Here is a 27,824-nt window from a genome sequence, read left to right as displayed (position 1 = left end):
CTTATTCATTTACTACATAGAGCACTAGAAACTATACATCATTGTTGACAGACTGTGTGCTACATGGGTATATGTAATTGCTTTACACTTGACCGACACTATTAACCAAGTTGCACCTGCGTTTAAATGTTTCCTGGAAGATGGCTTCTGTAAAAATCAGGACACTAAATGTCTCACAAATAAATAAATAAAAAAAACAACCTTGCTCCAGTGGGCATTCAGAGGCTTTCTCTTTCTTTAAATATGCAGTTCTCTCTTGAGAGCCTGGCTACTTTGCTGCAGGAGAATAGGCTCCACATTATTTGTTTGGGGGGGAAAAAAATGAAGGCAAATGCTACTTTTGAAACCCTGAGGTAATCCATTTGTTATGCAAAAAATATAAATCATTCATCATGTGCATGTATTTTCCCCCAGCAGTGACCAGAGTATCTGCAGAGTGGCCTCCACCAACGAGTGCCCGTGGTGGACTCTGTGTAAATACAGCGTGTAAACTGTAGTAAGGGCGACACAAAAAGAAGGGAAACAAAATCTCCCTGTGAGAAAACACGGAACCATTTAACTGAAAAAAAAACAACCTTTCTTCAGTATCTGAGTGCATTTGTAGTAAAGTTTGATTTTGAGAGGCAATGCTTGAAGATGGAACGTGTTTGTAAAGTGCTGCAGCTCAGAACAACAACAAAAACAATTTGGAATAACTAGAAAGTAGAAAGAAACCCGAGGGTTGAGGTGTGATTTATCACAGGCAGTGTATCGGCCAGCCTGATATGCAGAGGCTCTGAGGGTGCGTTTGAACCCGACTTCTTGAAAGAGGTTGCAGCAGGTCAGACAGACGACAAGGAGCAAAATCCCATGAAGCCATTTAAAGATGATAACTTCAAAATCAGGAGACGCGATGTGCTTTCACTCATCTTGGTTAATACATATTGAATGAGACAAAGTTGCTGTTGACATAATGTGAGAATTGTCGCAAAAGGTCACATAGCCATCATGCTGAAGTGACCATACACACACACACACACACACACACACACACACACACACCAGTCTGAGTCAGCTCAGGATCAAACGTTGCTGACGCACACTGCCAAACACAGCATGGGACCTGCTGAACCCTTCACCTCAGCTGATCCTGAACAATCAGCCAGTGTAGCAAGAATCCTGTCAGAGGTATGCAACAATGCTTACATTTATCACATTCTGTGCAATCATATCACATCCTTTCCGCTGCCGATACGTGCGTGGCTTAATGCAATGTGAACTTATGTTGTGTGTGCCGTTATGCATGACCACATTCACAGGATTTCCTGCCAGGAAAACTGATAAGATTTGAGTTTGTGTCAAGTAAGATTAAGTATTCCGCGAAATCTTGCCAAAGTAGTGAGTTCTTCTAAGGTGATGCATTTCGTAATACAGTTCCAAAACAAATACAAAGTGATGTAAATCACACACATTAAACCAAGCACTTTCTTCTTTTTGGGAAGAAAAAGATTTTTCCCCAAAAGATTTTGGGATCTTCCAATAGAATTGAATGACTGGGATCAGCTACGACAAAGTGGACTTCACTCTGTGGTGTATAGAAGGAGTAAAAACAAAATCCATCCATCACTTAATCTCGTTCAACTTTTGACTTAATACCAGCAGCTGCATTTAGAGAAAACCTTCGCGCAGGCAGAACATACAAGCTATTATTTATATTCAATTATATTTATATTCAAAAACTGCACCATAGCAGAACTTTCTAGTTTCAAAATAGCTCAAATCAGGGATATTCGACGGGTTGGCATCAACAGCAGCAGACGACGACCTCGCGTCAAAAAAAAAAAAAAGTCAGGAGGAGCAGAAAGATATCAGAGAATATATGAACATTAAAAAGTAGAAGAAAAACACTCCAGGGCAACAATGAGTACAATAACATTTTTAATAATGGCTTTACATTTTTATACAAAAATTGCTTTGATAAAATGCTTTTTGAGCTTTGGATCAGAGATCTCTTTTCTGAAAGAGAGGTTTAGCTTTAATAACATATGGGCAGCAGATTGGATCCTCCACTTTAGAGCCCTTATAATACATATCTCTATTCTCTTTTGTTCTTTTGGTCTGATTGATTAGACTTTCCTTTTTGGATCTGAGGCTCACACACATGCACACACACACACGCACACATTTATACACGTTTCTGCTCCTTTCAGCCTGATTTTGCTATCTATAACTTACAATTCATAGTCCTTGAGTTATGATTTCACCGTTCCCTGCACATTACCGGCTCAGCTGTTCTTTAACCGATAGTAATTTCCATTTCACACCAGAAACTCCACTTCCATCTCCAGTCTTGGGAGGCATTGTCATCCGGTCTCTTTGACATTCATCCAGGACCAGCTGGCCAACCCGGAAAACAAAGGATGCAGCTGAATACAGTATGGGAGGAATTTTAGTGTTGTGGCTTCCGAACATTTTCCATTTTGCCGTTTGATCCCTTTTCATAAATAGGCACAGTCCATTTATTTTCTATACCTGAAATGTTGTCCAAACAAACAAAAGAGGAAAGGCACTGAAAATATATCACTTATTGTGCATAGATACTTTTAAAGTGCAAATGTATTTGGTAACAAAAAAAAAAGAAGCTTTATAATGGCGTCTCCCTGTTTGTTCATGATCCTGATACTTGAAATAAGTCTTTTCCACTTTCCTATGCATGGTTTTCCAGTTTGCTCCTCTGTTTTAGACCCAAGCAGACAAACGTGCTCTGGATTGATCCTTTTTTGGGTCCCAGCCGCCTGCTTGTGATCCTTCAGCCAGCCTGGAGGGGGCAGTGTCCCCAGTAAGAGCGTCTACTTCTCATCCACCACACAGATCTCTTCGGGGATCTTCTCCTCCGAGTCAGAGCGCTCGGACAGCTTGTCCAGGTACTCCATGTCATCGAAGCGCTCGGCGACACACTGGGCTGTGAGACGGGCCTCGGGGTCGTGGTCCCAGCAATCCTCTATGGAGGCACACACCGTCTGGATGCCCTGCGAGGGGAGCAGCCGACCACAGACACAGTCAGTCAATAAGATCGACTTTGAGCAAGTCTGACCGAGAGAGAACAACATAACCTTGAGCTGAAAGAATGGAACCCCCTGTGTGTGTGTCTGTGTGTGCACGTTTCAACCTATCTGCTAATCCGTGGTACGATCTGTGTTCTGACGAGAAGTCACCAAAGAGTTGGTCAAAAATGTACTTTACAGAAGTTGGGACGAGAGACATTTTGAAAACAGAACTTCTTATAAAAGTGAAAGTACTGATTTAATTCCACAAGTAAGGAAAAAGACTGTTATTATTGCATTCGCATAGGATGTGATATCGTCAGCATGAACACTCTCCATCGCAGTTTCAAGTCAGAAATTCAATTGTAAAAACAAGTAAAAAAAAAAACAACAACCCAAAAACAACCTTATAGAATCTAGCTGATCTGTATGTAAAGCACGAATGAAAGACAACCTTCAGTGTTGATAACAGTCACCTTCCTAAATGAGCCATTCTAAAGAGTGTAAATAGTAGAAATTATAGGTTTGTTCAATTGTAGGGAGGAAAAGCAAAAAGTCCTTAAAAAACCCTGAAGCGCAGATACTTAAAAAAAACCTAGTTCACCTGTAACCAAGCAACAGAATCTGATTTAACACCTTTTAGGGCACTTTCAAGACTTCTTTAATTTATTCACTATTGCAACATTTCATGATCAAAACATTTATTCTATTACACATTTGTTCCATATATTATAATCAGAAATTGCAAAATTGGCTAAAATACACAAATTTCATGATGTAAAGCTTTAAAATGTGTTTAAATGTGATGAGTTTCTCACTGGTATTCTGTCAGCGGTTATACAATGGTCTTAGTATTTACTTTGTAATCTATTAAAAAAGTACTTAAAATATGCATCAGTATCTGGATTTATGGCGACTGACATTATCTGATGTGTGCAACACGAGTAAAGATGGCGTTGTGTTTTCCCTTCTTTTATTCTAAATAAAATAAACTAGAATAGACTTAAATAGAACCAGAAACCTGTAAGCAGATACAATTTGATGCATTCAAAACATGAAATAGCAGATAATGTCATGACTGTGGTCCAGATCCCATTGATCAGTTTGCAGAGTAAAGAGTATTCATGACATGAGGAACAGATGTTTTCTGAAGTGTATCTTCAGATGTCAGGACTCTGTAGCGCCCCCCGGAGTTTAAAGACATAAACTGGCTTGAAAGAGGATGAGAGAGATGCGACAGGAAGCGCGTCGCCTTCTTCCTCGTCCCTCTCTTTAGAAAGTAGGATCAAAGACTCCTGGGGTTTGCCAGTTTTCTAACTTGTAATTGAAACAATCCCAGAAGAGTTTTCTTTTCTTAAGTACACAATTTAGATGAAAAGTTCAAACATTTTCCTGCATAGTTATATAAACAAACAAACAAAAAAAAAATAAAATCTGCTGACGGCCTCAGAGAAGCAGAAGCTCAGCTGAGAAACGGATTTTGTCATAAGACCTGGTTTCAGCCATGTTCATTTCTGCACAACTAATAAGACAAAACATTTGAAGTTTGTAAATTTGAGCCAAATAGGAGGCCACGTCATTTGCACACTTGCAGACTTAAGACTATTCACAACAGCAAAGGGGCGAAAACACGATATTATTAATGATATAAGTGCAAAGTTAAAGTGTCAAACCCGCTTTGCTTTTTCATAAATTTCATCAACGTGACGTTGCGCAACTATTTACTCGTGTTTTTCGACCTACTCACGGTCGTTGTTCTTTGCAGAACGTGTTGAAATACCATCACTTCTTCAAACAGACTGACTCTGGACTATGTGAGCCGACACGTACTGTGTGCCGACCATGTGATCTTCCCCAATGCGAAACTTCAAAAACAAGCGTGTGTGGAGTCCATTTGTCGTCCATGTGCGTGGGCACATCCTGACAAATAAATGCCTGTTTCAACAGAGAAGATGGCTCCGCTTTTCCCCTGATTTGTTGATTGTATTGCAGCCAAAGCGAACAATGCGTGTAAAATATGATTTCAAGCAAAGAAATAAGTACTACCAGCTGGGTTTTTTTTTTTCTCTCTCATGGTGAGCACCACTGGCTGCTTCGAATCAATGCTGATAAGAAAGTACCGTCTTTGGTGCCAGAACAAGAGCTAAGTAGAAGTGATTTAAGGAGCTCACATGTATGTTTACAGTTTTACAAGTGAACACTGTAAGAAGTGTTCTTCCTGCTATGTATCATGATCAAACAGTATTACGTGGATGACATACATGGCTTCAAAGCATGCCTGCAAATAAGTCTTTGATCTCCAGTTTCCTTGGCCCAAAATCTGTCCATAAAGGAAACTATCCTGATTTTCTAAAATTCAAATATATTTGTGAAGGTTTTGAAATGAAATGGGACAACTGGCTGAGCATTTGCGTGTGTGTGTGTGTGTGTGTGTGTGTGTGTGTGTGTGTGTGTGTGTGTGTGTGTGTGTGTGTGTGTGTGTGTGTGTGTGTGTGTCTGTGTGTGTGTGTCGCCTCTCACCGAGTGGTTGATCCAGCTGTTTGGGATCTCGGGTCGTCCTCTGTCTCGCAGGACGCTGTCTTTCATGCTTTCCACACACGGGTGTTCCCTCAGGTTCCCAAATGGTGGCTCGTACTCTTTCACCTCTGCACAAAAAAAAAAACGACAGGAAGGTAAATAAAAAAAATACAAATAAAAACAAAAATCAAACTGGTGAGTTTTGACTCTTTCTATACACGGGCAGAAAGTTTTAACGCGGATCCCATGCAGACCCTCGGAGCCGTGTTGAACAGAAAGGCGAGATCAGATGGCAGTGCCCCACAGCGCACACATCAACAACACCTCTCAAAGGATTCACTGTGCGCTCCAAATTAAAACTGCAGGTTGCAAACTTTAAATAGCACCGAAGCAGCACAAACAACTGAAGACTCCTGCCCTGCTGATAGAGGGGCCGAGGGGGAGATTTGCTGAAGAGAAACATTATTATCACATTTTTTTTTTTTACCCACAGCGTCAGTGGGTTTAAAGTAACTCAGCAACACGGGCTCCGGCTTTTGTGTCAGCTCGCTCACACAACAAAATCCAGAGTGCCGGTCAAAGGAAATTTATCGGGGGAGTTTACTTAGGGCAGGATTTCAAAGGAGTGGTGTGGAGGAAGCGGTCCGGACACCGCCGCTCGACAGCCTCCAAAGAAAATGCACCTCGGTATGAATTAATTTCTCCGCTGAGTAAAAACAGCAAATCTCATTCAGCTTTTTTCTTTGAAGCGTTGGAGGTCTTGTAGGAAGAAAACACACATCAGAGAGATTAAAAAAAAAAAAAAAAAGGAAAAAAAGACTGATGCGGCACTAAACTGTATGAGCGATGTCGGAGTAAATAATGACTTCACAAACAAATGTTTGTAGTGATTAAAAGAAGACCATGATGACCATGGAGGCTGAGATTCCCACAGCGTTTTACCAAAGAACAGCAGCCTGAACACTTTTTTTTAAAATTCTTTTCGGGCTATTTTGTAAAATTTGACTGTCAGTCTCAGTGAACACAATAATCACTCCCCGGTGTGGTAATAGCCGTATCGGAATAGTTTACTCACCCAGAAAGACAAATGTGAACATTTTTAAGCAAAAGCAGCACATTTCCCTTTGTACGCTTCAACCTGAATAAGAGAGCAGGAGGTATTGCAGAGTATTATTGGACTTCTTTGTGCACTCAGTCAAAATGTGATAGATTCGTCTATGTGCATTAGAAAATATTGAAGTATCATCACTGCAAGTAAAATGTTTAGGATGAAACCAGCCGACTCTAAAATAGGAAAAAGATTAACTTCACGTCAGTTGGGCCTGCACTTCAATCTTCAGAAAAAGCAATAATAGCGAAAGTTGCCACTTTCTTTTCCCTCGATTTGCATGGAGGCTAAATGTATCTAATTGGGCCAAAAAAAAAGCTCTTTATAAATCAAAACAATTCCTCTACTGACAAAATACAACGCAAATAAAAGTATATTTCCCTTAACAGAAACCGTGAATGTTTTTATTTAGTCCATCTAAATGTGAACTTTGACCCTCCTGAAAATATTTCATATTGTTATATTTCATAATGTTAAAATGTTCTTTCTACTTCCTCTTTCTTTTCTCTTTGTCACATCTTTAAATTAGTTATTTATTTATTTATTTATTTTCTCAGGTGACCCTTTTTGCTACGGGAATCTGATAGGAATAGAAGAAGAAAATATATATATATGCAGTGTCAATCTTTAAGGTGGGTCATTAAGAACATATACAACTGATTTTCACATCATCAGATCTGTCAAAGTGGTTGGCAGAAGACAGGCTCCTAGTGTTTAATTGTGTCTCTGTGGGTTTCCTGCAGGCGTCCTGGCTTCCTCCCACATTCAACACATGCAGATGTTGAATAAACTACAACGGCACCAAAGAAAACAGTGTCACTGATCATGTATTTAACCGATAAAGCAGTCTTAACACACACAAAGGCAAACTGGATGAAGGGGGAAAAAAAATCTGTGCTGCCGCTCCCGCTCGCACACCACAGCAGAACAAAGCAGGTCGAGCCGGAGGCGAGCAAGCAGCAGCGGAGTAAACTCTCCAATCACAAGGCCTGCGTGTGTTCGCCGCACGGCCACCGACTGCTGCAATATAAAGACAATCACTTACAACCAATCTGGGGAAATAAAGCAAGTTTACAACTTGTAATGAGGCTCATCTGCGAGAGTGAATCATCCACTTGTTAGTATAAAGTCTGCAAAAGCTGGAGAAACCAAACAACTTCGCTTCTTTCGACACATGTCACCAACAAGCTGATAGGAAGTTGTGAAGCCTGTGGACAGGACTGGGAGTCCTCTGGGACGCAGTCGACTGCAACACAGGACTTCGCTCGCATGCTGACACTTCCTATTTTTTGCAAGCGAAGTAATTCTTGTCTTGTCCCGAAGCGGCAACAAAACCACCGTGTCAATATTGAAGAGAAACTCCCGACACATGTTCCCCGTGTATTTATATTGTGGCTTTTCTTGTTGTGACAGAGCCCCATATATGTATGGCTTTATTCAAGATAGTATATCCACTCTGTAAACTGTAGGCAAACATGCTTATGTGTTTAATCCAAACAACAGCCTCCAAAAAATATGAATCACACCACTGAGCACTTTGCAGTGTAAACAAAACAAAAAAAGTGAATTCCAGGATGGAAAGATTGCCCAATCCTGCTGGAGAAAAGAAAAGAAGAGAAGATGGATTTTTAAAGGCAAAACTTAAATTAAACTCTGAACAAGCAGAAACGATTGAACAGACAACACGGCGAGGAGTGAGGACTGCTGGGGTTTGCAGAAGTCGATGCTGCCTATTGACGGGATTTCTGCAGAGCCGTATAACAACGTAGGCGCAGCAACAATGAGGAAGTTTCACTGTGTGTCGTACGGCGGCTGACATGGAGTGAATTTTGCAATGGAAGCACATATTTCACCCTCAATGTCTATTCTCCATGCCACTTGTCATGCATGTCTGTGGAAACTGCCTGAGAATCCGCAGCCAAGAGAAATTTTGTTAAATTTATCTACTTCGCGGTCGGGAAACGGCTCCCTTCAGAAGATTTGTGACGAGCGCCCATGACAGTACAGTCGTTTTTCTCAGTCAGTCGGTCTTGAGTGACAGACTCGAGTATTCATGCAGTCAGAAACAGCACGAGGAGATACCGATCGTCCATACCAGCCACAATAAAGGTAATATGCAGAACTGTGATAAGTACAGGGGGCATAAAACTGATCCAAGAATATTAAGTCATGGGAGCAGTGTGACAGTGGGAAAAGTGATGGGCGGAGTCACAAACCTCCTTTCTGTCCAACATCGATAGATCAGAGGCTTCTCAGTGGGGATGTAGGTTATCCCTTCTACTACATTATTGACTGGATTTATTCAGATTTCATGGCTGTAGAATTGTGAGAAAATGTGTTTGTGAGTGCTTCAACCCCGTTCACCACAATCCCTTTCACCTTAATATCTTCAGTTCTGAGAAGCCAAATGTGAGACGTGATCCAGAACATTGTCTGTGATTGAAAAGTCATATTGTAGAACACTACATGAATACTAGCCTCTGGATGACAAGCTCCACAAGTATAAATGGTCAAAGCAAACACTCTTCAGATTAAAAAAAAGCTACAATTTCCAACTTATTTAGTTACTAATCAGTATAAATACTACAAATGATCAGCCTCTGACTATTCAGACATATTTAAAGAAACTTTCTGAAAACTTTGTTTATTTAAAAACATTGCAACACTAATATCTGCACATTTCACACTAAAAATATTCCAGCAGTAGTGTGATTTCTTTCCATTTAAACCTGTGAAGCAATAAAAGAAAAATACATTTCCCTGAAGAAAATCTTGAGAATATTTATTCTGTTTGTGTGTGAAAAAAACAGCGTTGGCTTTAAATGTCGCCTACATCTGGAGAGTGGGTGTAAAATCCATTCAGGGCCATTGATTACCAACACTGTCAATCCGATCTGCAGCACGCCCTCTCTTCTTTGAAATGGAAATACATAAATATGCAGGCTAAAAATCACCCTAACAGCCCTTTTATAGAGAATTTTAAGCTGTGAAATAAGTGCTGATATTAGTGTTAAAGAGATAATTCTATCCTTTGAGTACATCTGAAAGCCTTTTACCATATCTAATTGACAGAAATTGGTTCTCCTGCTTCACTATTTCCTTATTTATTGAGGAATGTGTGCTTTTTTTTTTCCCCCCGCCTTTGATTGGACTGAAGGGGTGTTGGATTAAGTCGGAGTGGGGATAAATGGGCGGAAATGAGAGAGGGGACGGTCGAGGCTTAATGAGCAGAGGTAATGAAGTCGCGTCTGCTGGAGATGTTAAAACTGCTCCGGCTTTAAAGGGAGTGCAGGCAGGGTGGAGAACCGTGTGACGGCTGATGCAGTTGTGGATCGGTGAGAGAAGAGGAAAGTTGCAAAGATGGACAAACTTCACAGAGAAGTATGTTAGAGGGGACAACCCGGGAATATTATACTCATTTTGTTTTTCAAAGCTGGCAATGGATGATGGATGATGCAGATGACCGAACAGTCTAAACACTTGCCAGTCAATATCTTGCTTCATGAGCTTTTCCTTCTTCTCCTTCAGCACTTTTTTTTTTTGCCTAATTACGCTCGGCAAACACAAACACTGAAGAAAAAAGAAACTAAACAAACTGAAAACCCTTCACCTAAACACATAAATAATGCAGGCGAGCCAATCCAGAGTTTCGACAATGAATTGTTCTTGGAAATAAATTAGTAATGTGATCACAATAACATTGTCTGTCTGCTAAAGTCTGTTAAGAGTCTGGAACAACAGCTTGACTAATCCACTCCCTGCCGCCTCCGCTGGTTCTCATTAGGTTGCGGCGGCTGTGACACTTGTTTTGTGTTGTTAAAATCATGCATTACAGATGTACGCGAGTACATCGCACATTAACGGAGCTTACATCATGACATATGGCGACTTATGCTGGAAGCTTTTTCTGCTGATAGAAGCGCAGACCATTGAAGAACCCCATTAAATAAAACAAACAAAAAAAAAGAACCCAACTATTTTTGTTCCCTTTGAATGCGACTTCAAGAAAACCAACTTGGGCACGCACATTGTGTTCCTAATTCGTCCTCAATCAAGTGGTTTTGCAGACTAAAATCTGTCCCCGAATGCGTGCTGTGGCGGTCGCCTCCCACACACACACACAAACACGCCGCACTATTAGGCCCTCCAGTTCTGAGGAGGCTAATGGTCTGACATCTGGAGAGCAGCTGCCCCTCAACCCTCCTCCTCTCCGGTCGAGCCCAACCTTCTCCCTCCAGGGACCGAGAGCGTTTCTCATTCCCGCAGCTCCACGTCCAACACTGCTCCACCATTATCTCCGCCCGCCTGAGGAACGCCCTCACGGCTTCTCCCGAGCTCTAAATCTGGACCAGCTAAATTATATAGGAGAGACATTTTAGGACAAGGAGGCAGATATATATATTTATGTTCCCCCCCCAAAAAAAGGCCTGAACCTTGACTCGAGCTTCTTCCTTCTCTCTTTAGGTGTGTCGATCTTCTAGTTCCTCTCTCACTCCAACCCCCCCCCCCTACAGTCTTGGAAGATAAAGGAGGCGAACTGATGGCTCATGGCTGGCTGACTGGCTCCGCCGACAAACGGCTGTGTTCTTCTTGCTTGGCAGATCTCAGATCAGACCGCGGCCTCGGGAGCTGTGACAGAGTGGGTATGTGCCTGCCTGCGCCGATCAGACATCTGTCTTCCACAGACTCTCGCACACAGGCAGGTGGCATCAGAGACGAGAGGAAGCCGGGGCTCTCGCCCCAGTCATTATAACGACGCCCTGGGATGTGTCACACTTGCTTTTGTGAGTCCGTGTTGCAGATACGCTCATACTCGGGTCTCATGCGAGGCGACTTCTCAGGGAGTCATGAGTGACTCACCCACTCGTGGCAACGCCAGGGGAAAAACAACAAGCCGGCAGCCTGAAAGCTCACAGCTCTTTCAAGCATTCTTTGTTGGCACATCAGCTTCATTGTCACGCTGCTCAAATTCCCCACCATCGATACCAGATCTCCGCCAGCGAGGCAAAACCAAGCATCTCATCAGAACTTTTTACCCTTTTCCTGAGGGTCCATCAAGGTGGGGAGGCTGCCTGTTGTTTGCGCAGTGATTTAACCTCTCAGCACTACAAATGTCTCCTTGAGTTTTTGGCCATAACCGGCTACAGGTTTCAGTCATCTGATCGTCTGGGACGGCTGCCAAGTCTGGAAAACGGGGACAGAGACGTGACGAACGCAGGAACAAATACGCAAAGTGTCCTGGCGGTTTCTATCTTTGGTGCAGAGGTGTGACGGCAAGCCCCTCTACTTCCCCCTCTGTAGTAAATCTACTCATTCCAGTCTGTCTGTGTCTGCGCGAGTAAAACCGCATGGCTCGTCTACAGCATTGCACTGCAGTGGGCGAATAATTAACTGGTGCCTCCCCTACCTGAGGGCAGGGAGAAAGAGACAGACTGAGGGACGGGGAGGAAGAATGTCGAGTTGAAAGTGTGGGGCTTAGACGGAGGGAAAGGCAGAGAGTTCCTGAACATCGACTCATGGTAGTTGCGGACTTGATGAACATGAAGTCATGGAATAAAGAACTCATGAGGAGAAAGTTAAATGGATGAAGGAGGATGTGGGATTAATGAATGAGGCTGTTGTCCATGACCATTCCCTAAAATCCCTCCAGTCAGAACCAAATGACGCCACAGTGAACCTGGATTTATTTCGTCTTCCCTCCCCAACGACAGCTATTATACGTTCTTACTGTATATAAGAGGACACATACATACGAGAAATAAAAGAGTTAACGCTTCGGGACTGTGATTTTTTTTGTTTTGTTTGAAAAACAGGAAATACTCTATTTTCTTTTCAAACGCATACTGAAAGGCATATTGGGAAGCAAAGGCACGAGGGACAAGGAGTCACAGTCGGCTGTGTTCTTACTTCAGAGCACTCTGGGGCAAACTAACTCTGCAGTAACTTTAAGGAGGCCTGGGGGGGCAGCGATCGTGGGGGGGGGGGGACAGGAAAACTCTAAAGTAGAAATGTTCAGACCCAAAACCCGGCTTTCAATCACAGCTCTGACACAATGGAGACAGACACAGTCACAGCAACAAACGGGACCACAGAGACACTGAAGGGAAGTGAGAACAAATGGCCGACTGTCGACATGAAATACAGCTCGGTGGGCCGCCTTCACATAATCGCCCATTGCTATTATTCGCACATATCCTGACCTTGTTTTCGCCACAAAATGACAAACACAAGCAACGCTACATTAGTTAAGTGAAGGCTGATCCTTGGGACTCCTCCAAGATAGATTGCGAGTTTGACACTTTTAAATTTTGCTCGCGCTGTGACTAATGTGCCGCCGGCGACTCGAACGTGAGTCCTTCTGCACAGTGGCAGACATTTATTCCTCGGACTCGAGGTGGAGTCGTTCGCCGAGCTCCTAATTGGGCGAGTCGATGGGCTTGTACTTGGTGAAGGTCAAAGCGAGCGGGGCGCTTCTTTTACTGTATTTCTGTGGATATTTATTTTACACAGCCTCCAGGAGGAATCTCATCCATCAGTGCTGCTATTGACTTCCTATAAAAACTCTAATATACTGAGGAAATGGTGACTATCTCAAGCGAATACTGACCAAAGGTCACAGGTAATGTTTCATGTGCGTACAGGACTATAGGTCAGGAAGACATAACTTATCATGATTGAGGAAAATAATGCTTTTTCTGAGAGATAATGGCAGTAATGTTATCATTTCTGTTTTTAAGAGACAGTACAAGCAGGGGTATTAAACATAAGACTTGTGGGCTAAAAGTGGGACGCAAGGAGTCCAATCGGGCCAAACCACCAGGCAAACTGTAAATATTTTAAATAAAATAAACTACGAAAGCTAGCTACCTGTTATGATGGCACTATTTTACCAGTACGGCCCACACAAGATGAAATTAATATATGTTTGACACCCCTGAATTAAAGCATGTCTAAACTACATTCGATCTGCATACACATAATCTCTTGTACTTCTTGAACTTTAAATTGTTTATGCTACTTTCTTTATTTTATGACATCGGTAGGCAGGTAAATTAATGAAAGTGACTAGTCAAAGGCCGATCCTGAGGGTCCTGAGTGAAATACCTACAGATAAAAAATGTATTTGAAGTTTACATAAGGGATCTTTATGGGCAATCAAGCCCTATAAAAACAAATCTTACTCTTTTTTTTGTGAAACAGAACAACAAAACATTATCTAATATGTCAACTAGTGAGTTTTAAAAGTGCTGGCAGGCAGACTTGAATAGATTTGGACAGAAATGTGGCGTTAAGCGTCTCATCCAACTTTACGTATGTTTTCTCGCACTCTCACTGGACGATCAAACAAACTTTGGAGAGGAATTCATCCCATTTTCTTCTCAGCGTGAAGTATTCCTTCAGAGCTAAACACATTAAAAGCTAAACATTTACTCACAGTATCAACCACTGATGTTCCCTGTCAATGAATAATTCATTTGAAAGCTTCGTTTGTCACTTCACTTGCTCGACCTTAAAGGGCAGACATTTTGATGAAGCCAGTGGAGGTTTTGAGAACTCCTTGCTGTTTTGCATGCGATGTGATAAAATGATATGTGATTAGCCTTCAAATCAAGCTATTCGTCAGACTATAGTGTAGTGATGATTCCTACTTGGAAATTTCCTGCAGCGTTTCCTTCAATTTAAAGCCACTTAACTATTTCCACAGTATGAGAAGCACAAAATGTCTTACCTCCGATTGCACTGCACCTGGAGATGATCTCCCACAACACGAGAGCCATGGAATAAACATCAGCTTGCTTAAAAGATTCAATGTTTTCAAGGTTGATTCTGGATTCCAGGACCTCTGGAGCCATGTACCTGGCAGTGCCCACCTGTGACGGAGCAGACAGTGAGGATAAAGTCCAGAGTAAAGACTAGTAGATATAGTCAAAAACACATACATCTGCTCTTTTACTTCATGAAATGTCTGTGTTAATGTCTTTTCCGACTATAAAAGGATCTAACACAATAAAAGACAAAAACCACCAGAGTGAAAAATGCATTTTTCACCATTTCCTCTGAGAGCGATTCAGAGCATTTTTTGAGAAGTTCCCAATCGGGAGCAGTTTTGAAAAAGTTCAATTTTCAGTGGTTTGGATCATTTGAAATGCCGCCGTGTAAACTGACCCACAAAACGCATTCTTAAGAGATATGTCGTATATCTTTGAGTAAAATCCGCCTTGTGTTCAGGAATAAAGAGAGTGGGCGAGAGATTACGTTTCGATCGTATTGTGCACTTTGTTCTTCAGGAGTTGTTGAGAAGTTATATCTTGTACAAAATGTACAGTTTCATTCTCTATTTTCCCATATGGGGACAATAAAGCCTGTGTCATGTGTTTCATTACAGCCTCAGTTGCTCCCAGCGATGGAGCACGTCGATGGCAGCCATCGTTGTGATTGTATGAATGCAGCTAATCATGCTGAGCTCTTTGAGACAGGTGGCGTCGGTGAAGTTTATTCAACTAAATATTACAATTTTCAAATCCTTTATGAAAAAGCACTGCAGCGCATACTAATATAATGTTTTCTATGTTTCTGTATGATCTATTTTTTAGGAAATAAGTCTTGATTTTTCAGACACATTTCTCCATTTAACTAACAAAACCTGCTTCAAAAGTATATCGGTGCAAAAATGAAGAGATTAATTCCATAAAGCTGTCAGACGACACCTCAAAACTTCACTTATCGTTACTCCTCCGAGGACCACTAATGTGTAGGACTGCTTTGTGTTGCTTAACTACGGCGCAACAGCAGTCATTTTCTTGAGAAAATTGCGGTAAGTACAACATCTTAAAAGAAACAGCAATTTACCCGCATGATACAATGCCAGACGGTCATTTAGTGCAGTTTGTAGTAAGATGTCAGCTCATATTTATCTGCATCAAAACACATTTGAAGTATAAAATAATTGGAAAAACAAAGGTATCACTGAGCTCATCAACTAGCTGCTTGTCTTGACTTAATTGCCACCTTGGAAAATGTGTTCGCTGGAGCTTCCTCCAAATGCATTAAGAGCATTACAATGCATTAGGTGTGCTGTGCAGCATTGGGTGAGGCCTCTTCATAATGACTCAATTTCATAACAGAGTGTAATGTAGCCCTGGCCTATTACAGCAATGTAATGAGTCCATTAAGAATCAATCAAGCCCTGTTTGTCTTGCGACTATAATAAAAACAACAACCTAAGAACACCATCAGCACTACTTCTATCAGGACTTTCTATCTCGAGCCAAATAGTTCGAGACCTCGGTGATGAAGATCGGGATCGAAAACTTTGATTGATGGCGTGGCTCTGTTTCAAGGTCTGATGAATGTCTTTGAGTGGCCCGTGTCTCAAGAGCGGGCACAAATTATTACAAGATTGTTTTTTTTTTTCTTCTTTATTTGATTTTAATCTCTAAAGGGATCAGCCGCCAAAGTGGTGCCAAATATCAAAGCAGAATTGAGGAGTAGAGAGCGTTACCTGCCCGCTGTTGGCCAGCTCGTCCACTGACAGAGTGTTGTCCAGCCGCAGCGCCAGGCCGAAGTCGCACAGACAGCAGGTCAGGTCACTCTTCACCAGGATGTTGGAGCTCTTGATGTCCCTGTGTGCGATGGGCACCTTGTAGCGGCCGCAGGACGTGTGGTCACTGTGGAGGTGCGCCACGCCGCGGGAGAGCGAGCTCCCCAGCGTCCACAGGTCGGCCCAGTCGATGACGTGACGGGTCAGGTACTCTTGGAGGTTCCCCCGCGGCTGGTAGGCCGTGATCAGCCAGTACTGCCTCTGCGCCTTCCGCTCCTCCGCCGTCAGGAAGTGCAGCACGTTCTCGTGCCTCAAGTCCGCGTCGGAGAAAATATCCTTCTCGTTCTTCCAGGACGCGTATTCCTCGTACGCGAAAATCTTGATGGCCACCGTCTCGAAGCCCTGCTCCTCGCTGACCGAGGAGCCCTGCTTCAGCTTGGCTTTGTACACCTCGGCGAAGCGCCCTTTGCCCACCTGGACGTCCAGCTCGATGGGCAGCAGCTCGGTGTTGTGATTGAGGTTGTTGGCGTGTGTGGAGCTGCTGTCCGAACCCTCGTCGTCGATGATGATGGCGTGGGCGTCGCTGAAGTCCAGCGGCGAGCCCTTCTTGCGCCTGGAGTGGGCTTGGCGCTGGCGATAGACCCGGTAACAGTAGAAGGAGGTGATGACCACCACAGCCATCACCAGGAGAGGCACCAGGCTGACTAAGATGACGGCAATCACCTGGGAGTCCATGTCTGAGGAAAACAGAGGACGAGAGACATGCTAATCAAGACAAAGGAGAGGAAGATGAGAAAGATTTAAACAAATATACTCAGAGAAACTACTAAATAATGACACTTTGTCATACAAAAATAACGGAAAAAAACTGAGTTGTTGCACACAGATTAAATGTTGGGTGAATTTCATTTTTTTTTTTTTAATTCAGAAAATTCTTCGCTCTAAGTTTCACACAACTTCAAAACAGTAACTCATTTCTGTGGCGTCGCCATTGTTAGTTTGGAGAAAAATGCGAAAACATGGATGCCTCTGTGTAAAGGCCCACCTCTGCCCCAAACCTCACTGAAAGGTGAGGGCAGGGCTGGGAAATGTTTTGTTTTGGGGGTCGTTGTTTTTTTTTTTTTTTTTGGTGAAGGTGTTTGATCTCATTAATGCAGTCGTGGCCTTGAGGCTGGAGCGCGAGGCTCGTCACAGGAAGGTCACGGTGTGAATCCCGCCGTGGGCTTTGTCAGGAAGGACATCCAGCAACTTGTGCGAAGTTAAATATATAGATGCCGAGACCCTGAACGCAGCAGCCGAAAAGCAATCCGAATGTTGTTCTTAATAAAAAGCAGCCCGAGTCAAGGTTTTGTTGTTTTGTCTAAATGATACCATCAATTCAAATCGTAACCCAAGACATCTATACAGATGGATTTAACTTTACCATTTAGTGTTATTAGTGGAATCACCTGACGTGATAAAACAGCATATTTTCTAAATTAGAATGACTTTAAATTGTGAAGTTTTTACCAAACTCAGCTATGTTGCAACTGTAAGCATCCACTTTCCACTTGTGCCGTTTATTTAGTTGCGACTATAAACTAAAAGCAGCCTCGCACAATACGAAGCAATAAAAGTCACATTACTTCAGAGGCAGATTCTTATCAGTGTCCAGTTAAGAAACAAATGCAGCCCTTCGCTGTGGAGATAAACTTAGCGTCTTTACCGCAATCTTCTCCAAACCCCGAGCCAGCCCACCGTACATTGTGTTTCTTTATGACGTGCGTCTGATTCTTATGATTTAGGAGGAAAGCTGCCACGGCTTCGCGGAACAGAGAAAGTTTATGCCCGTGCTGTTTATAGCCCACTTTTTTGAAGTGGCACTCATAAAGTTGGGATCTATAAAAAGAAACATCACCAGACACAACACGTTGGATGAGAAAACCCCAACCGAGGCGCACCCCCAGGGAAGGGAATTCTAAATTTAAATCATTTATATGTCGTCTCAGCCAAGCCAACTCACTTTCTTAAACAATTACAACTCGACATGGCCGCAGTTTTATACACCGGTTGAGAAAAAAAGTGTGAAGCAGCTTCATAATGGCTTCGGTTTTCATTTAGAACGAGTTGAGAGGCAGGTTGAGACCAGGGTGGACGACCGCTGGAGAAGCCATCTCGTCGAATGCCAAGCTTCGCCCTCTTTTTTTTTTTCTTCTCTCTCGCTCTCTCTCTCTCTCTCTCTCTCTCCCCCTAAACAGGAAACCACATGTCTGAAATGCAGTGCAGGGCCCCAGACGGTTTGTTTTGGTTTTTGTAGAGTGAGGAGCTCGTTCTCACAACAAACCTGACACTGCGCCTCCGGGGCTGACTCACAGCTCCGCTCAAGACTTTACACTCTTATGAAATATTAAACGTGCAGGAGCTCTAACACCACGTCTGAGGACTCGGGAGGCTATTTAAAACATCTAGGATTCAACAGCAAGAAATCATTTTTCATGTGGTGAATCGCTCATTGACAACAAAGTATAGTTTATTAGAAACAAGGTTGATGTCTCACACCTGTGAGCCAAATATGATGATTCACTATTTATTTAATTTTATTACAATTTGTTATGTTTTTTTTTCTTTGTCCTCACTTGTCTGCTCTTATTAAAACTTTATTATACCGTGTCATCTATTATTCCTATTGTTTTTTTTTAATGGAGTTATGTAACTAAGTGTTTTGTTTCTTGGTTTTTCTTGCATAAAACTCCCCATCGTTGCCTGTGGAAAGGGTTTCAAACTGCTTTTAGATTTTAGACTCAACGCATGAACATAATTTACTAGAGTCTGTGTATCTATGTAAATCACATCATTATCCCAGTATTAAACATCATCGTGTATCTCATTTTTGAGGCATCCATATGGTATCTCAGCTGCATTTTACTAATCAAACAGTCCGTTTTTTTCCCATCATTTTCTGTGTCTCATTATGGATTTTCTTGTTATTCTCTGTCAGTCCGAGCAACTCAACGGTTGGAGGGATATCTGATGGAGATTCTGTGCTACTGGCGAGTGAAACGACCGGTCAAATATGCAACATGCACCAACTTCTTTTGCTATTTTAATGTTTAAGTAATAATCAAATTTCGCAGTCGGCGCCAACCCATCAAGTGCCCTTAACGTTCAGCGAGTCCCGTTTCTTTAAGGTTGCCAGGCAACCATTCGAAATCCCACAAAGCTGTATTCAGTCAGAGCGGAGTCTATATTTATGTGGATTAAACAAACAGGGTATCCGATGTTAATTAAAGAGCATTCGCTGTGTTGTTATGCAGGCCTGGTGTAGAGACTTAATTCAGCTTCTTTCACATGGTTTCCAGTATTTATGGTAAACTAACCTCCTGGCTCCACTTTCGTACCAAACGATCAGTTGTATCCCGACTAGTCATCAGTTAGCCGAGAGTAAGAAAAGTTAACTACAAGCTGGAATTTAAACGCAAGTATAAACCAGGACTTTTTAGAGTTGTCGCAGAGTACAACTCTAATCCAGCATTGGGTAAAGAGCAAAAAGCTGGACTGGATGAGCAGAAATTTACATACGTGTAAAAAGAATTAATGTCATTCATGTGCAGGTTTTTGTGGCAGGTTTTGAGTCCCAAATACATCTTTTCCTTCAGGGAAAAATATTCTAGTAAAGACAGAAAATGCTTGTAAATGCTCCTGGGAGTGGACCGCTGGTTGGCAGCTGACATAAGAAGTACATTCATCTGTATTTACTGGTTGTTGCCTTTAAGTTTTTTCAGCTGGAGCTCCTTCATTACAACGCCGTCTCGGAGAAGTTACAGAGTGCGTACACACACTTGACAAGTGAGCGAACGTATTTCCATGACGTGGTTTTCACTCTGCAGATGCTTTCAATTTGGCTCCCTGTTGCAGAGCCGGGCCTTCGGAAATGTCCCTCACTGTTATTGTTGCCGGGATGCTGTAGTCAAAATACTTGCGATTCCGGGGGCCAATGTTGTAACTGGAGTCGACGAGCCGACGTCTCCCCAACCTGTTTTTCATCGTGTCATCTGGAGAGCATCACGGAGCACACGTGGGAGCGTTCAGGCATGAGGTCTTACATGACACGCTGATGGGAAGTTGCCGTAACAATGTCGGTTTACCCGAAACGATGACGTTATTGTGCAACTCTGCGCGAGTTTATCCCTTACAACTTAATGCAGTCCTCGTACACTGTTAAGAGGAAACACTCGAGAGTAAGATGGATGCAGCACCCGGGGTATTTCACCACCTCAAGCTGCTAGTTACAATCTAAAGAGTGGGTCAGATATCTCTATGAAGGGACTCATAGAAAATTACAGGCACAGTCGGCAGCTCCGAGGAGCATTTAGCATGTTTTAGTTAACCGTTTTGGTCGTACAGCTTGCAATTTCATTGTTTTGGTTTAATCTCAACGCCCTCATCATATTTATTTCCATCGACAGCAGGGAGCCATTTTCAACAGGTTTTGATAGACCCATTGGATGCAAGTTGCCGGGCGCCGGATGGCAGACAGACAATGTTTCGACTAGCTGGTACACATTGGGAGAGCAGAGAGCCGGATATCTCTCTCAGGAGTGCATGGAAATGGTGGATGGATCAGATTAGAAGTCAGACAATATCTGTTCACTTGGTTTTCATTTGTTTCCATGTTTTCAGTCTCAAATTTGCATCAAACGTTGGACTTTTTTACTCAATGGCGTGTACTGAAAAATTATTAACAAAAAATTCAAAAATAAATGTGATTTTGGTCATTTTTAAACAATGTGACGTGAATCTATGCATGAATGGGTAAATGTGACAAACATTAGAAAGGGCTTTGGGTACTGTTAAATCACTGGAAAACACTATATAAAGAGAACTCCATTTACCCTTCTCAATAAAGCTGATTTGAATCTAATATATATATAAAAAAAAAACAACGAATTTTATTAACTTCAAAAAGGTAATAAAAAGTTAAAACAACCCATCTTAATTATGTGTGCATAAAACCCTAGAAGTTTAAGTTTACTCCCGACTATATTCCATATAAGTGTGCCTCCAAGGGAGAGATAAAAGGTAGGTCAGACCTGAAGTTGTGTAAGAAATAAGTGTATTTTTAAAGTAACTCATAGATCACACAGGTCAAACGCTGGTGTTGTGATTAGCTCTCTCTCTCGCGTCGCTGTTTTTTTCTTTCCTTCTAGGAACTACAAGAGCGGCCGTAACTCAGTTTTAGAGCTTCACCATTGGTGTGAGTCTGTGTGTGGACATGATTACCAGCCAAACGATATGAAATTGATGAAACCAACAGTATCATTTTACAATCCAGACAACACAATGGATGTCTCGTCCATCTGCAGGTGATTGTAAAAGTGTTTTGAGATTATAGCTGCAGTGAAACAGAGTTTCCTAAATATTTCTAGTGAAAAGATACCAAATTAGGGAAGGTGCATTCCAAGACTCATCATTTTCAGTTGCCCGTTGTGATGAATGGACATTACATGAAATAGTGCACTTGTTTTGTCTGTGACTCAATACACCACCTTGTGGTGCAAATTCGTATTGCAAGACTAAACAGGGAGGGACATTTGAATAACCTGCTGACCTTATGCAGATTTGATTGATGGAAACCAGACTGCTGTTTTACCTCATCCTGCTCAATAATTGGTCATATTTATCATAGTAGAACTAAAATGCAATCTATTGTTTGAGACCCGTGCATTTTGACTCATGTTGCTTAATATGAAACAAAAAAAGGACTGTTTAACTTACTCGCATTGAAAGAGATGTGCTCGTTACACTCGTCCTCGGAGCAGGAGCAGATGAAGAACTGTGAGCCCATTCCGTGTCGCTCCTTCATTTGACATTCGCTGTTGTTGTAATCCTCCAGGACCAGGCCGTACAGCTTCTGAGCCGGGTTGTGACACACCGTATCAAAGGTGACGTTGTCATCTTTCTTTCTCCTTGGAAAAACACACACGGAAAAGTCTGTTGTTTACCCTCACTGTGTCACTTGCAGTTTCTCATATAGAAGACCGCGTTTCAAAAGTCTGTGTTATTATGCAACCGAGAGGTGTAAACAGGTCTACGCTGTGCAAATGAAGATTTTTTTTTCCCCCTGAATGGAGCAGTGGATAGAAATGGCCCATTTGTCTCTTTCAGCAGGCTGCGGACTAAATATTATGTAAATGACTCCAACACCGAGGTCAAAGCCAGAAAACTATGACATTCTGAATTATCATTCTCAGGGAGAAGAAAGAAAGAAAAAAAAAAGTAGGAACCTGAACCTGCACAAATCTCCATTTTTAAATTCCCTGTCCCCGCTGGGCAGCGCTGGCAGGGTGGCTATGAGAGACATTTTAAAGAGATGCTGCCGTCCATGTGCCATTAGCTTTGTGCTAACCTCAGCTCATAACAGGCCCGCTACGTCGCGGATATAATGAGAAACAGCAGCACGGCCTTAAGCTTTTAACACCGGCACAAATCTGCTTCCTGCTGCTTCTCACATTCGGAGTCAGATTCGATGCTGATGGGTGGCTAAGGTGCTCGTGCGCCGTCGTGATCCAGCCAACTGTTTTCTCCGGCAGAATGCTGACTGACAAAGTGTTCAAAGGGAAAGGTCACTTCTGGGAAGCAATTTCAGAGCTCCGGGGAGGAAATTGTTCCTGCTTTTAATAATGCATCGAGCCCTCATATCCTCATTCCTGTGTGTACGCTGGAATGATGGAATAATAGGCGTGCTAAATATTACGGCGCAAAGAAAGCAATAAAGACGCGCTCATATCGCTGTAAAAATACCGGACGGAGAACGCGACGGTCCGGAATGATGACATCACGCACACGAGATGCAGGATTTTCTTTCGAAGGCTTTTAACTCACCAAATACTGACACACACGTCGTTGTCGTGGGGGCAGATGGAGGTGATCTCGCAGCCCACCTTGCAGGTGCCCTTCCCGTTGCAGTTGGTCGCCCGCACGTCGCAAAACTTGCAAAGTCTTTTCAATTTTAGTATCGAGGCCTCTGGGAAACCAAAGAAAGGGGGGGGGGGGGGAACAGTGAGCGACTGTGTACCTTTCAGAAGTCTCACCACTCTGTTTTGCATGTTTGAAAAATAAAAGATAAAACAAGTTTTCTTTTTATATATATTGATTGATCACAGGGATATATCATCATAAACATTTCAAATCCACCCCTAAAAAGAAAACGGTTTAATTAAAAGGGAGGGAAGTCTTATGGAATTTGCCTGTAAGTCAAAGCAGAGATTCAACATGACCACAAGAAAATCCAAAGTATTTCATCCTAGAGGGGCGGACACATTTTTTCTCCCCCTGGGAAGTCTCAACAACAAGAGCACTGTGCATTGGCATTCGCCTCCTTCGGACTTGTCGAGACTCGACTCTGCCAGCAGGCAGACCCGTATCACTGAGACAGACGGGGTTGTGTGATGAGTGCCTGTGGGTTTGATAATCATCTGAGGAGACAACTGCCAGACAGGCAAGAACAACAAACAAAAGGAAACAAGGATGCGTCTTCTTGCAAAGACGTCTCTAATTTGTCAGCCCGATGAGTCGGCACCCACATCTAGAAAGGTGTTGTGCCAACATGTACCGTTATCAAAAGAAAAAAAAAAAAAAAAAAGTGGGCTGAAAAATCTGCGAGTGATTAATTGGAGAAAAAAGAGACTTTTTTTTCTTTTTTTTTTAGATTCTCCAAACACTCAGATTGCAGTTTGTCTTTGCACTGACAATAAACAGAAATCAACCGCACGACAAGCTCAACTGGAAACAGACAGGAGAAATGTGAGCGACACGTAAGGTGAAAAATGTCTTCACTTCTCCAGTATGGCGTTTCTAAGAAGCTGAGCCACATAAAACCAAGATTGCAGCGAGGATCTCGGAGCCATAATTACTGGAAATGATCCTGAAAGAGGACGTTCCAAAATGTCCCGGGATCAATATTCTACCGGTGGTTAGAGGATCGTCTGAAAAAAGAAAATTTTACACAAGTCTACATAACACAGAGTTTGATGGAGATGATGCCTAGTTAGGCCTCCTGCCAAGAGTCTGTGGAGTAAACAGAGAATGAGATACTAAGGCCGGATTCCCACACAGCAACAGCTTGATCACTGTACTTCTTCCAGATTGCTGTGCTGAAACACAACACACACCGAAAAGAGAGACTCGGATCAAAGACGGAAGAGCCTCATGTGATGTGCTGCTACAGTTAAGCCACAGAACCACGCGTCAGATGTGAGCCGCCCGGCTTGTGCATGTGCACGCCGTGTGCTCAACCCACCTCTTCCATCAGAGTGTTGATCGGCCCGAGAGAGAAAGTTGACGGGCTTAAAGGCGGCAAAAAAAACACACCGAGTTGCATGATGCATCGTAAGTAACTTGATCGCATGATCAGAAAGGGAAGCAAAAGTGAAAGCGTGCTTCTTAATGCAGACAGTGAAACGGTCTGTTTGGCGTCCGTTTGCTTCTTATTTCTCACAGAAAGTGTGTGTGTGTGTGTGTGTGTGTGTGTGTGTGTGTGTGTGTGTGTGTGTGTGTGTGTGTGTGTGTGTGTGTGTGTGTGTGTGTGTGTGTGTGTGTGTGTGTGTGTTTAACCTGGCACAAGAATCCCACTGTGTCAACTCACCCAGAGTACAGGGTGGGGTTAAAGCTGCGGCTTGCAGAAAACGAAATACTGTACAGCCGGCGGTGTGAAAGAGCACCACAGGCTGAGCGCTAAACGTCAACATCATCCTGTTTCTGCCGCCTTTCAATCAGCCAGCGTGAGACACTTTCACAAGAAACTATCAGGAAATTGCAGGCAGATATTGCTTTCTGTCTTCACAACCCCCCCCCCCCCCCCTCCTCCCCCTCCCTCCCACCACCACAAATAAAAACATCAAAAAATATTACACCTGAACTTCCCGACTAAACCTCGCGACAGAGCAATTTCTAACCTTGATGCCCGGCGGTGTTGCGAGGTGTTTTGAAGTAAATCAGCACTGAGGGGATAGGCCATGCCCGAGTGCCAGTGGAGGTAGAAAGGTGCCTGAGCCCAAGTAATTATATCATTAGAGCAGCTCCTCAGAAAGAGCATGTCATTTAAACCCAGGAGGCGGGCGATGGAAGGGATGAATGGTGGTAATTGTCACCCAGGGCTACATATAATTGCAGAGAGGGGGGAAACAGGATTAGGAGCAGCCAAAGCCACTTGGTGCCATTGGGACTGAGTCTGAGATACATGAAGGTAAAGTGTGTGTGTGTGTGTGTGTGGGGGGGGGGGGGGGGGGGGGGGGGGGGCAGTCCTGTTAGCACGGTCGCTGCACATCAAAGATGCAGATGACCCATAAGGAGGACATTAAAAGCGGTGACACACAACAGGTGATGTCCTGAAAGCTGCACATAAACAGACGAATCTACTCTTCAGACTCAAGAGATATTGTCCTGGTATTTTATGTTTAAGTAATATTCAGTATTTGTGATCCTTTTTTTCCCCCCTCCAACTTATTGTGCATTGGTTTGACTATATGGTTGTGTGTTTACATATTTACACCCACTTCATTAGGAACGCTCCTGTAATGCACTGTGATCCAGGGTGACACCATTCTGCTTGTAGAGAGGTCATCATGTTCAACTTTGCTTAAGATCATCAGATAGGCTCTACCAATACTTTGCTGCTTGTAATTTACACTGGTGATAAACAGGACTACATCATATACATGGAACTTATATAGTTTGCCCAGAATGTCATTGTATCAAAATGTTTGCAAATGTCTGCATCTTATATTGATGTAATATTTTGACCTCATTCAACAATTATGTAACACCTGTTGACATTATACAGATGGTATACATAATAAAGTAGCTAACCAGTCGGAGTATCTACATGTATATTCAAGTAAGGATGTATATGATACTATTTGTTACTATATGTCGTTCCCTATTTTGTCTGTTTTCTACTGAGGCAGTACAGTTCAGATTATCTTGAGACCATCAGATAAGTTTTATTCTTTTAAGGATGTGGTTGAGCCTGACTGCTCCATATTGAGTTTCATATGATTCTGCTTTTCCCGTTTAAGTGAAACGGGGAGGTAAAACTATTAGAAACACCTGTCGGAATCATTGGCAGGTGTTTATTGAAAGACTGCTGGAGCCTTCTGGGACAAGTTAGAGAGTGTGTGTGCTTCTATTAGTTTCAGTTATTTAAAAGTGGTATTTAAGGTGTTAAGTGTCTTTGACCTTAATGAAAAGCACATTATAAATACAATATATCAATATCATATTTATGCTCATGTATATGTATTTATGTAAATGTGGGTTTACAGTTTGAAGTTGTGTTGAACTGGGCGACAAAGCCACGACAATCTGTTTCATTTTGACCCTTCTCTGGTATGGAAATCCTCAATACATAAAGTTTAGGGCAAAGGGCAACACGTAACTGTACAAGTGCACCTAATGAACAGACATAATAAATATGTACTCACGTGTATTGGTGTTTATGACAGAGTCACTTTTTGGCAGCTGCTTTCAACTTAAACTATGTTTTGAAGAGGGAATATAGGTCAGTTTAGCATGAGATCATGAGAGAAGAATGATTTTAATTAGGGATGTTATTGAACACAACTGAGCTGGGCTGCATTATTGTCAAACATGTCTATTATTATTACTATCATCATCCCAATGTTTCGCGTTTGCGTAATAATACTTAATGTGGCACTTATTAAAAGCCGTGTAACAGTAAGACTCGAAGTTACAAATGCAACAACACAGTTTAAAGTTGTGTATCAATTATATAAATAAAAGCAGTAAAAAGTACATATTATTCTATGGATGTGTATAAAAGTGCTGCGTAAAGTTAAGTCAGATTTGCGCACTGAGCAGTTTCGTGAGCCAGCGTGTCTTTTGTGACTGTTTCCGAAATAAAACCACCTGTGAGAAACTTTTATATTTTCCGAAAAGGAAGCAATTTACCACCTAGTAGCAGTTAATACCATAAGGAGGGGAAAGAAAAGAAGAAGGAAAAAAAAACCCCAACGCGTTTTTACGACGCGTCTTTCACAACTTTTTTCTGCGGAGTTTAAAAAAAAAAAAAGTTGGACTCACCCGCCTCCTCCCAGAGCAGGACGCCGCCGAAGAGTACGAGTCCCCAGCAGAGGAGAGAAACCCGGAGCAGCTCCATGAAGACCCGGACCACACGCTGGCCTCTCTCATCAAGTCCCCGGGAAGCGGAGGACCGTAAGCCGGGTTGGGAGGAGCAGAGGGACGGCGGGACGTTTCCTTCGGTTCCGCCCGCTGCTGCGCCTTCACAGCTCCTCCGGGGCAGAGGAGGCAGGATAAACACGCACACCGAGGCAGGACTTGCCCTATATGACTCACAGTATGTGCGCTACTCGTGAAACAGGAAATCTTCCGAGGGGTTGGACATATTTTCTATACTTTCTTGTCCTTCTTCCTCCTGCGTCGTGCTCGTGCGGCTCACTCGGTCCTGCAACATGTCATTAGGCTCTGGAAACCCTGGAAAACTACAAGCTTCACCTGGAGCCTCAAAGTAAACTAAACCAGCCCACTTTTAAAAACGGTGCTTGCTTCAGTTTATTTACATTTATCACAAAACCAGCATTCACATACCCTCTGCTGCACATTGAACTGGTTTAGGCAT

At 42.7% G+C, this 27,824-nt stretch overlaps 1 protein-coding gene across 1 annotated transcript; it reads right to left on the bottom strand.

The window, feature by feature from the left end:
* Positions 1-1,899: 1,899 nt before the first annotated feature.
* LOC308145096 (TGF-beta receptor type-2-like) lies at positions 1,900-27,824 on the bottom strand. The gene is made up of 7 exons (XM_080516432.1): positions 27,269-27,824; positions 23,051-23,192; positions 21,944-22,134; positions 16,151-16,926; positions 14,378-14,519; positions 5,544-5,668; positions 1,900-3,008 (listed from the first exon to the last, which is right to left on the bottom strand). The coding sequence occupies exons 1-7, from the start codon at positions 27,342-27,344 to the stop codon at positions 2,829-2,831; spliced, it is 1,632 nt and encodes a 543-aa protein (XP_080372558.1). The 5' UTR covers positions 27,345-27,824; the 3' UTR covers positions 1,900-2,828.

This window comes from Blennius ocellaris (assembly GCF_963422515.1).
Source record: "Blennius ocellaris genome assembly, chromosome: 20".
Taxonomy (NCBI): domain Eukaryota; kingdom Metazoa; phylum Chordata; class Actinopteri; order Blenniiformes; family Blenniidae; genus Blennius; species Blennius ocellaris.
This window is presented reverse-complemented; position numbering and strand designations above follow the sequence as displayed.

Coding starts and splice junctions, on each gene's coding strand:
- LOC308145096 (XM_080516432.1), bottom strand. CDS start 27,344: ATGGAGCTGCTCCGGGTTTCTCTCCTCTGCTGGGGACTCGTACTCTTC. Junction 23,193..27,268: donor CCTGCTCTGGGAGGAGGCGG/GTGAGTCCAACT, acceptor TTGGTTTCCCAG/AGGCCTCGATACTAAAATTG. Junction 22,135..23,050: donor GACGTGTGTGTCAGTATTTG/GTGAGTTAAAAG, acceptor TGTTTTTCCAAG/GAGAAAGAAAGATGACAACG.